General features: G+C 37.0%; 1 protein-coding gene across 2 annotated transcripts in view; it reads left to right on the top strand.

Annotated features, from left to right (window-relative positions):
* raly (RALY heterogeneous nuclear ribonucleoprotein) overlaps nt 1–12,381 on the top strand; it is a 122,077-nt gene that overhangs the window by 75,077 nt on the left and 34,619 nt on the right. For both annotated transcript variants that reach the window (XM_086293019.1, XM_086293021.1), the window contains exons 3-4: nt 3,410–3,479; nt 4,615–4,662. In XM_086293019.1, the coding sequence (XP_086149145.1) occupies nt 3,410–3,479; nt 4,615–4,662 (118 nt within the window). The remainder of the gene's footprint in view (nt 1–3,409; nt 3,480–4,614; nt 4,663–12,381) is intronic.

A 12,381-nucleotide genomic window follows, 5' to 3' on the forward strand; every position in this document is an offset into this window, starting at 1 on the left:
GCAGAATATAGAATTTGGCTGATATATGTAGCTGCCATAACTTTGCTTATAGCTAACTTTATCTGCACAGTATTAGTTAGTTTGTAAGAATTAAAAACAAATTATAATAAATAAACTCTATAAAAATAATCAGCATGGATTACTTCACATATGCAGGCATAACCACATATTATTATTATTACAAGAATTTATGTATAATTATGTCGTCCGAAAGTGTTTTCATAAAATCTGGTGTCACCTTTCTCTTCTCAGTCTAGTCCAGCGAGGTAGGGAGGAATCAGTACGCTGGTTTAATACTCACCTAAGGCACAAAGAGTACTGTACAAGGTATTTGCCTCAGTGTTGTCCTCAAACTTCTGTAAACACTGTAAAACATGAGAAAAAACCCAGCATGTTGTGTCATCAAACTAATATTTTGACCTTTTGCTTTAGATAAAAAGACAAAGTTAGTGCTCCACCCAACGTTATCATATCAGCTGAGAGTAGTATTGATTCATAAACCACTATTCTAACAAACTACTAATTTTAATGCGCTGATCAGCTGACATGAGGTGTTTTTACAGACTGAAATGACTTGCTCCTCAAAGGGGCATTGTGTGTGTGTGTGTGTGTGTGTGTGTGCTTGTGTTTCCCTTACAGGCTTCCTCTTTAAATAGCAGGACCTACAGGTAAAGTCAGTGAGGCATATGGAGCAGCAGGTAAACTGTGTGTGTGCGTGCGTGTGTGCGTGCTTGCACAGTTTTTCACTAGGTCATAGAGGGGAGGGTATGTGTGTTTGTGTGTTTCCTGCAAACCAATGGACTCCAACCATTTTCACACCTGGCTGGAGTCACAGTTCTGGATCACTGCCTCAAACTCACACACACACTCACACACACACACACACAGGCACGTGCACACTCTCCTTCACGGTGAAGTTAAAAGGCTTGAATCTGTAGCCTCTGGTTGCTGAAAACTCACTTTCCGTCCTCATCCTCGCTCCATCCTGTTATTATCCTCAGTGGATGCTTTTTCTTCATCTTTCTTCATCTCTGTCTTCATCTTTCAACATTTCTAAGATAAAAACAATTGTCTGCGAAATTTAGTAACTCCGTGTTTTCCATCACTGTAAAATGTACAGGTTTGTTTTAGGCGATAAGACCTCATGTAAGTTCAGAAATGTTACATCTGCCTTCGTAGTATTTGCTACAATTTGCTTATCCGTCAACTTCAAATCCTTTTATATACTTTTCAACTTGTGGTGATGTCTTTATGCTTCAAGTGCTGCCTGCACTACATAAAATTTAACAAGACAGGAGCATCACCTTATATTCAAGCAGAGGAGGATTTAAGGGGGGCTGGTATTGGATGACTAGCATCAGCTGCTTTTTTTAGTAGCTCATAGGCACTGGCTCATTAGCAGTTTGTTGATTAACAATCATACTCAAACAGATGAACAGAACGGCCAGTATGAGCTTAGACTGTTTGCTCTCCTAAAATGCTCGTGTCACCAGCGTTTCCGGTTGCTTCCTCTGTAACCAGCCCAAACAGCTCTCCATGTAACATTTTGTTTCTGCCTTAACTCACACTGCATTACAATAATGTTATTAAAACTACAATATTATTACATATTGTTTTATCTGATTCTTTATTTAATATTTCTGATTTTAGCAACGTGCTATGTATCCTCTCCTTGTAGTCAAATACGATCACAAACTAGTGCTAGTAGTTTTGCAGAACTGAGATCACAATATTATTGATTTATTACTAATTTAGCTTAAGCAACAGCAATTTTAAACTAGCCGGTTTTCAGCAACTTTTAATTTATTTTATATTTGAGTGTATTTTACTGCTTTACTGCATTTGTCTGAATTTTTACTTCAGTAAACTTTACAATCTAAAGATACTTTGGAGAGTGAAAAAACCCACGTGAACACTGCACATCAAACCTGAAGAGGTATTTTCCCAAGTTGCCAGTAATTTTTGCTTGGAAATATCTAAATATCTCACTAATTTGTGAGAGGCTGCAGTATCAGTGCTTGATTCCGAGTTCTGGGTTCCAGTCTGATACAAATCTGCTGAACCTTTTTCGTCTGTATGGAGTTTGTTTCCTCCAGTTTTGTAAGGCTTTCATAGAGATGCTCTGGTTTACTCCTACAACTAGAAAGTAAATGCTGTTCTGTGATAGACTGGTGAGCTGTGGTGCTCCGTGACCCACTGCATGCTGGAATTGACTCTGGTGCTCTGGTGACCTTGAACCATGAAGTGATTTAGAAATGGATGGATGGTGATTCATCAGTGCAAGTTCTGTTTTCCCCCTCTGTTAGCAGACTAGCCATTAACCATCTACCCATGCTGGGTGGAACTAAAGCAAATGAGCTCTAATATTCTGTTAAATTTAAGACCACAACGTAGGAATCAGCTCATGACATTTTCATCATTCATAATGACAGATCCTTTGTTTTCCTTTCACTGTGTAATTAACAACACAAATTTGAACCAAAAAAAAGAAAACCTTCTCAACAAACTGTCTTTAATAATCTTACAGTGAGGACGCTTTGTTCTTAGTTTCTCTACTATTTCCCCCCCCAATTCATTCAAATCATTTTGCCTCCTGAAAACATACATATTCCATTAATCCTAACTTGGTGTAATTAAGTTTTCATACTTTAGTTGATCATAATTACTATTGCAGTATTTACAAAACATTAGAAGAACACAACAATTATTTCAGGACTTGAGGGGAGAAAAGTGATTTACAGATTATAGTTGTTGCCTCAAAGGAAGATGATACTGGGTTAAAACATGCTTTCCAAGGTTTGTTTGGTTGTCAGTCTGTCTTTGTTAGACCTATGGTTGACAGACAACCTCTTCAGGGTATAGCCTGCTTTTATCCCAGTCAGCTGAAATCAGGCCCTCCACGTCTTTAACTGGATGTCTGATTCAGAAAGTTTGCTGACAGTTTCTTTCTTTTTTCATTTTCTTTCATTTTATTTGGCCTACAAAGCAGCTACATATATTTTTAATTGCTTCTACAACCATGTAATTATTGTAGAGCATGTACTTTGGATGTACTGTTATATTCCTTTTTGACATAAGAGAATGAGCGAAGTAACAAACACAGCTGAGGGGTTAGTTTCTTGTTTTTTTCCCCTCCCCTTCTGCACAGTAAGGGGAACTGACCTAACAGCTGGCACTGTTATTGTTGTAAAATAGCTCAACAGCTACCTCTAGTGGAAGTTACAAGATAACACAGGAACTGTCTTAGATCTAAGTTAAAGGCACAGTTAAAGGTACAGATAGGGTTACTGTTTTGTGATCTAGCTACAATACTTTTTAATGATCGATTAATATAATTTTATTTGGTAGTTAACAGAGTGTTTGTTCTTTTTTATATATATAAATATATATATATATATATATATTCCAGATATCAACATGGCGGGAGAGCCAAAGCCCAGACCCAAAGGCCTGAAACGATCAGCAGCTTCTCTCTACAGGTACACACTGCTATTTATCAGACTTATTGATTATTTGATTAATGTGTCACTCAAATTCCTAAGCAGCTCTTTGAGTGTTTCGGGAACTTGCTAAAAAGCTTCTTTTTAAGGCCAAGGGATTGATTAGGAAGCCTGGCAGAGAGTAATGTGACCACAAACGGTATTACTACATAAACAAATGCACACACACACACACACACACACACACACACACACACACACACACACACACACACACACACAAGGAAAGTTGTAGTATAGCATCAAAACCACCTACAATGCATAACAACAATTTTCCTTGTGGGATCAATAAAGTTTCTATCTATCAATTTGTAATAAACCCACAGCAGACCTCAGGCCTTTCAGCACTTTATTCACAGTTGCTTGTTTACACACTGGCTGCAGCTGTTCAGCTCACAGCCACATACTCCAACAACAACAACACTCAGGACCCAGCACAGCCTCACAGCCTTTTAATACAGGTGCGGCGTGATAACTAATGGCGCTCAGGTGTGTCCGCCTCACCGCAGAATATCAACCGACCACGCCCTGCCGCACTATCTATAAAGAAGTAATGAGGACTAAGAAATCCTTATTAAAGTCTGTTCTGAATGATTTTATTTTATAGTCTTTTCTTTATATTTAAATTGGTGCAGAGTCATGTTGTACGTCACTCTACCATTTAAACCTGTCATTGTCTGAATACTAATGTAGGCTCATAGCTACCAACTGTCATACTGTGACGCTGGTCATTTTTAGTGATAAAAGGAACAGGTTTATTTTTCGACCTGCTGCTCTTCACTCTGCTTCTCAGGACATGCTAACAGACTGTGGATGCTAACAGTAATTTTAAAATATGTGTCATAAATGCACTCTTGGCCTCTAGCAGTCTGTTTGAAGATCTATTGTCTCTTGTTTTATCTCTGGTTTGAGTACCTTTTGTCTGTTTTTCTGGTTTCTTTCCCACACAGATTGTAACTATTTTATACACTCTTATTTTTCATTTGTATTTTTAACTATAAACTGCATTGAAAACCTTTTTTTTGTCATATTATTGTGCTTTATATGCAGTTTCATGCTCGTGTAATGAAAAATACTCTATGACTCTATGTTGTGCTGTGCTTTTTCTACCCAGCGGCTATGAGTTTGATTATGACTACTACAGAGAAGACTTCTATGACAGGTAACACATGGACTGTTTTCAGCTGTCAGCAACAGGTTAATCATGATAACCCATTTAGGTAACACATGGACATCTCTATCCAGCAGTAACAGAGAAAGTATGGTTTTTAGGCCTTTTATTGGTTTCCAGTTGCAGATATATATATATATATATATATATATATATATATATATATATATATATATATATATATATATATATATATATATATATATATATATATATATATATATATAAAATAAAAGAAATTTGTAAAGGTGAAAATATTGGGTTGGATATTTTGATCTATAAAAAAAATGCCATAAATTTGAAAAAGTTACAGTATATCACTTGTTTCATTATTTTACAGTTCCCAGTTTCTTCCCAATAACCGTGACCACCCTTTACTTATCCAATAACACAGTCCCACCCCCCCACCCCCCATCTATTAACCACCACTTTGCAATACCAAATTCTATGTGTCATAACCCAAATTGTATATACATAACACTATTATTTACATATTTACTTTTTAACAGCGGATTGTATATTTGCACATTTTATATTTTTTTTCTGTTAATACTGTTGATACGTATATACTGCTGCAGAATTGTGCTTCAATAAATTATTTCTAAAAATTTGATTTCACATATGTCAGCCTAACAATTTAAGAACCATAAGGTGTGATCTAAAGTTTTTGACTTTAACGTAACTGATTTAAATCAGCTTTCCCATTAAGATTTTCCAGTTATACACTACTTTCAACTATTTTTAGCTATTGTTATTTTTAGATCATTCCCTTCATGACCGCTTGCTCTTCCGTGTCTGCAATTTCACTCTGGACAAACATCAACTTCTGTTTCAAATGAACACAAATTACGTGTGGAGGATCTTTCTGATGATGATAGTTCGGTTTCTGGCTTTGACCCAGATGTTTTCAGCAGATTTTATTATTGGAGGCCTCCAGGCTGAGACTGTCAAAGCAGAGTTCTAATACTCAGCAGAAATGACCTGTGTGCCAGCACATTGAAAATTCAGGACTTTTTTCACCATACCGTTTGCTCATCATCTGTCTTACATACCAGTTTTTGCATCCCAGAGAGTTCTCCTTGTCCCTAAAATAAAAAGTCAAAGCTAAAGTCTTGATGTTGGAATTTCATATAAAAGAACCAGAACATCTCCTAATGACGAGCCACTACTGAAAATGCAAAAATGCACGCCTTACTTCACATCACAGAGTCCAAATGCTGTGATAATGGTTAAACAAGGTCTTTTCTCACTGTTTCATGTGCTGGGTCGGATCTCATTTAGTGGGAACAGTGGGGACTTTTATACTTACTGATGAACTGCAGCTTTTTTGAAGAGACTGATTTATATTACGGTGCCCACTGTGGAGGCTGTCACAAATCCTTACAGCAGCAAGATTCTATGAGCTGATATTTATGACAGCAAAACTTGACAGTTGATCAGATTTAATGCTAACACAGCAGGAAGACTAACAGTATCTTTCATCATAGTGATAAGATCTACAAGATTTCAGACAGAATCTTTCAACACAATATTTTCCTCCTTAAGAGCATTTTTTTCTTTTTCTTTTTTTTTTGTACCTTTCTTTCAATAAGTCTTATCAGAGAAACATCTGGTTGAATTTAGACAATTTGAATTGACCTCTGCAGTCATGTCACAGTGTGGTAACTATTACTGCTCTGACAAGACCAGGTGAAAGTCATCATCAAAGGCATTGCAGTTGTGGTTAAAAGAAAAATAACTTCATCTGTACACCAGGAATTCCTCAGACTCTAAGCTAATTGTTGTTCCAGTCATGTATGTCTGAAATGATTTTATTCATTAGTGTTAAGGCCTTCAAAATAAAATTTTTACATATTTTTGTTTGGTTTTGCTGCTTTTTTCTTGTTGAAAAGAATAAATAAAGTTTTAGGGGGAAAAAATAAAATTTGGAATAGGCAAGATAAGTCACACACAAAAAAAAAACTGGAACCTTTTTTCATTTTATTGAAGAGTCTGAGCAATCACTTTCAGTCCACCCTGGAAAAAAGTGAATGTAAGTGATAACAACCTCTTTAAAAGTTATTTGGAGGCAGGTATTCCATTTAAGGAAATAAAATTTAAAGTGTGGGTTGTAGAGATGGCCCTTGATGTGTCTGCTGTATTTGATCTGGTGTGAACCATCCCCAATCTCAATTTCCAAAGGACATTAAAGGAAGAATTGTTCTTGACATGCAAGAAATTTAATACTGTTATTATTCTCCTACTCACATCAAAAGCACAATAAATAATCCTAAAAGACATGAGAAACAGCTAAAATAAAAAAAATAAAAAAGCAGAAACCTCTACAATTTGCAAAAAAACCCCAACTTCTTTCTTGTTTTTGTGTTTTTTAAGCTTTAAAATAAAGGATACCACGAGTGAAAGATATATCAGTTTTACAAAGACTAAAGGTTCCACAACACTTCAAGACAAAAATAAAAAAATGAAGTGCACACCATTAACGAAACTTCATCGGAGCTGTTGTACTTCATTTGCTACCTCAAGGCTTCCACGCCATATAATGGCTGAAGGTGGTGATGGTGAAGCTGTTTGTGACCTGACGTTTGGGATAGTTTCATGATGCACCAAGACAGAAAAAGAAAGAAAGAAAAACAAAGCACACAGGAAAAAAGAAGAAAAATTGATCTGTTGATGATCTGACTCCAGATATGTCCTAGAGAGGAAAGCTTTAAAAGGATATGCCAGAAATAGTGATGAATTGAAATACTTTTTTGGAAGGGAAATGGTCTAAAATTCCTTCTTGTCATTTTTCAAGGTTCTGCAAACAGCATCAGGAAAAATCCTTTGAAAGTCCTTTGAAAGTGGTGGCTGCTAAACTAGGTTCTGTTCTATGAATCACTAAATTGAAGGGTTCATATAATTTTTTCCAGACTTTACTGAGTGATGACGAAACTGCATTAAAAGGCACGAAAATTACAGCCGTTCGCGTGTAATGACACTGTATTTACATATAATTGTGACAATATGAGATAAGACCATATTAAGCATATTCACTAATCTTAGTAACTCAGCAAGCAGGGAGGCTTTTCCTCTTTCAACTTTCAACAACTACATATGTGAGCAGAACAGAAAACAGAAGTTGCTTGGTGAGAAGAATCTATGATAATGCATCCAGATGACACTAGATGTTAAAATAGTATCTGTATCCAATCTTTGCATTTACCCAGAGGAAAGAAAATCACTAAAACAACAGGGGGTTATTCGGTGTCATTATATGTTGAGGTTTTTGAAGCTTGTGGTACCAAGCATTCGTGTTTCAAGATGGTCATGCTAACAGTTTGAAATACAAAAGTCTAATGGAGTGAAGTGGAGGTAATTGAGGTTTCTCCGTCTCCCAGAGAAGAAGACCAGTTGCGTTTATTAATCCTCTTATACATCACAATTCCACTAAAGTTTACCTCTAAACAAAGAGTGAACTGAGAATTTTGCTCTCAGGGGTGTTTGAACACATGGCTAAAATGTGGGCTAGTGTGGGATGCTTGCCTTGGGATGCTTCCTGTAACCCATGCAAACCCTTTCTTTCACTATTTGGGTGACAGAAAAAGATATGTTTGCCTTTCTGTAAAAGTTACCGCACACCACTGCTGTTTAGTGTCAGATTATCCCAATAGAGCAATTCGCTCTTAGAGTACATGCTTACTTGTGGTTCTTGGAGCTGCTAGAAGCATAATGGAAAGTATAGCCTACAGCTATTATAATTTTCTTTCTTTAAAAGGCAAGCCTGAAAGCCTGTGGAGCAGTTCATAATTTGGGTTCAGATACCAGACACCTTCCGCGTTAAACTTTGTTTTTTTTATTAAAGCTTATGGTTAGGTCAGCTAGCCCTGAGCCATCCCTTAGTTATGCTGCTATAGGCTTTGGCTCCTGGTGGACTTGATCCATGATGCACTAAGCATTTCTTCCCCTCTTGCCTGTATATACTTGCATTACATTTATATGTTATGGCTGCATGTCATGTCACAGCAGATGGCTGGGTTAGGGCCCTGTCTGTGACTGTTGGAGGTCACTTTCTGTGAGAAGGGAGATCTTCTTTGCCAGTATTGCCAAGTGCATGCTCATAAGGACTTTTCAGATAGTTTCCATCTAACGTTGTGGGATCTTTACATTGTGATTTGAAATGCCTTAACACAGCTGTTATTGTGAATTGGTGCTACATTATATATTGGCATGTATTCCTTTATCCATACAATTTCCACTTCTAATAATCACCCACACAGTTTCAAATTTGTCAAGTAATATCAAATTTCCACCCCTTCAAAGGCTGACTGCTTTCACCCCATCTCCAGTTTAGAGAATCGAAATCAGCTAAGACAGCTTGTGAAGCATTGGGTTTGAATTCATTTGTGTAAAACTATAAAGAAGGTAAACCTCAAAGCAGCACGAGTCAGCTGATTAAAGCTTGTACACTGGAACTGTCAATGGAAATTATCGCCACTACAACCAATCTTTGTGTTCCCCTACCTGCTGAATCCCACTTTAACTCCTGACTGTACTCTTTTTCCTGTTTAACTGTGGAGGCAAAATCAACTCTATAATGTAGGCAACAGAAAATTAAGGTATTTTTAAATTGTTTTTCACTGTGTCCTACATAACAGATTTAAACTGAGTACATTCATGAAAATTAGAATTTAGATTGGAATAACTTTCATATTCATTTTATATTATTGTGTACTGAATTAATATAGCACATGACAAAAATAGCTGGTAGAATTGTCCTTTAAAGTGCTCCTTTTTATTTTCATACTTGGAGTACATTTCCGAGTCTGTACTTTTTATTATTTATTACTTTAAGTTAAGAAGTTGATTGAGTACTTCAGCTTTTAATTTTTTCAAAAATGTTCTTTTACTTAAGTATCTCTACTTTTGCCACCTCTGAAGTTATTTTGTTTCTAGTCCAGGGTGGTATGATTGTACAGCAGACATCTTTAATGACATTAGAAAACAAGAACTGGGTGAACAAGTTTGAAATGTCAGTAAGTATATGACTTTTGACCACAACTGTTTGCTACAGTATACGTAAATATAACTGAAGTAATGTTGCTTTGTAATGTGTTACACCCAACACTGGTTATGGCATATGCACACTCAAAATCACAGAGTTACAAGGAGAGCGTTCTAACCTGCAGGGCAACTAACAATATTTGGAGAATATTTAATATCACAAGTATATAAAAATTAACTCAGAAGAGGTAGCAGAGAAAATAAGCATCTTTCTACCATCTTATTCTTTCACCAAATTATTAGGAGTGTAAATATGTTTTATGAAAAGATAAAATTCCTATATATTGGAAAGACTAAACTGTAAGCTCTAGTAGGTTGATTTGATGTCACAAGGACGGAATGAACTGAGGTGCAGACCAGCGGGGTTAGAAAGAAAAGTCACAATTTTATTTACACAGTCACCAGGTGAAACTATATTCAGTGCGAAGGGTTAAGGATTTCCAGGGAAGGAAGGGAAACAGGTCCAAAAAACACACTCCACGCTCTCGCTCTCCACTCCTTTGTCCGTTGTCGTGTTTCCACACCACACCACATTGCCAGACTTCAGGGAAAACAGGTCAGGAAGCAGGTCCAGGGAATTGAGGTTACTCAGCAATCCAGCAAAGAAGCCCACTGAACCACCATCTTAAATAGTGGCTTGGGCAAAGAATGCAATCAGACAGATCCGTGGCAAGTGGTTGATTACACCAGGTGCGTGGGCCAAGGGCGGGAGCCCAGGTGAGCTCAACCCACGCAGACAGAGGAAAAACAGGAGAAAGAGAGACAAAAACAACATGTGGCCTGAAAACTAGGTCAGACATGGAGACTATGACTCTAACCCCCTTTCTGTTGGAAGACTAGCTGAGGTAAATATTGTATGTGCTCACAAAGAAACTGGAACATACATCTAACCTAGAACTGTCACTAACCAGTTTGGTAGATAATAGTTATTATTTATTTCTTGTCATATTCCAATATACTGTCACTTGCGAAAAAGTGTCTAAATTTATTTCATTCAGCATGCCATAAAGGATTAATGGCATTTGTGTGGATAGCATATGCAATCCTGTGAACCCAGCGTAAACCAGTTTCTGTGGTTTGGACTTGAAAGATCATTTATACGCACCATCAGTTTGAAATTAAATAAGCACCTCATCCAAGGATTACCACAGCATGACTCTCACATTGCCAACTTATTTAAAAGACAAGTATATCAGAATTGTAGAACGAAGTGGTTGCTTCCTACAACTTATTTAATACTTGTATATACTATTAGGACAATATTTAAAGAACACACATATTTAATGACTTCCCAATTGTAGACCCTATACATGTTTAAAGCTAATCAGAAAGAAACCGATTCGTGTATTTACACCCACAGCAAAGTCAGTGAAGTGTATGCTCACACTTACTACGCATGCACAAGTCATGGTCTTAACAATAAACAAATGAAAAAAAACTTCTCTGTACATCTCTGCCACACCAGCTGTGAGCCTCACGCAGTGTAGATATCTTCTGTCAACAGATATCCTCTTTTAAAATTAAAAACTAAATTTAAAAAAACAAAACAAAACAAAAGACAGCCTCACTCTAATTAATTGTGGCTTTCTTTGCTAAAAATCAGAGCATAGGAACAACAGAGAATTTATGGCCAAAGGTTTGTGAACACCCTTGTGTGGCTGGTGAAGATGTTAAAGCTACATTCATAGGACATTCATATGCTGTGATAATAATTCATTGCTCTGGAAAAGATTAGCACAAGATTTTGAAACCTTTCTGCAGTAATGTGCTTTCATTTAGCTACAAGATCATTTCAAAAGTTGGGAACAGGCTCACAGCCTTATCCCAAATAATGTTTGATGGGGATTGATGTGAGCCAAGTTATTCCAGGCCAAACTGGCAAAAACATTGCTTCATGAACCTGGCCTTGTTTACTGTTACAAGTTTAGGATCATTGCACACACAACAACTTGATTGTATTGTGTATTACAAATAAAGCATTACATCAGTGAGTTTTTTTGTCTAATATTGGCAATGTGCAATATTCCATCTATTACTTCTTTTATGTGACACTTGCTCCAGACTGGATTGTCGTGTTGGCAGACTTGGGAAAGGGCGGGTAAGATGCGCCTCCACACGGAGGCATCCGTGTCCCATTCTTAATCAGGTATCTGAATCAGCCACCTTAACTGGCTTATTTCCAAAGCTTTCCAAAGAACAGCACTGCTACGCAGAATTCCTTCCAGATGTTTACAGTCGTATTCCCAGTGTTCAACCACCCTGCGAAGAAAACAAATCAATAGCTTGCACCCACTCACCTTTTGTCCACAATTTGGGTTCTCAAACCCATTTCGGTCCCTCCAGCTTCGAAACCATAGTTGTAGATTTTTTTCTGAGCTCAAGTGGGCAGACACATTTTGTTAACAGTTGGTGAAACATGCTGACCAGCTGGGCCACAGACCTCAGCACTGATTTACACCCATCCCATGTGTCAATCTTACTTTTTCACTCACATTTTTAAATGTAAAAATATTACAAACAGTCCAGGCTATAAGTATTTTTATAGCTTAAGAGTGTTCAGGCTGAGGCTGTGCACATGTGAAATAAAATACGATGACCCTAAAGTTAAGTGGATCTACTTCTATATCAAAAATGGACTCTATGAGAGAGAATGCTTCTGCTGTTGTCTTT

This window comes from Aulonocara sp. 'chitande type north' Nkhata Bay, linkage group LG5, assembly GCF_057382095.1.
Source record: "Aulonocara sp. 'chitande type north' Nkhata Bay isolate Kocher_YH1m ecotype deep benthic linkage group LG5, A_spYH_male_GT1.1, whole genome shotgun sequence".
In the NCBI taxonomy this organism is placed as follows: domain Eukaryota; kingdom Metazoa; phylum Chordata; class Actinopteri; order Cichliformes; family Cichlidae; genus Aulonocara; species Aulonocara sp. 'chitande type north' Nkhata Bay.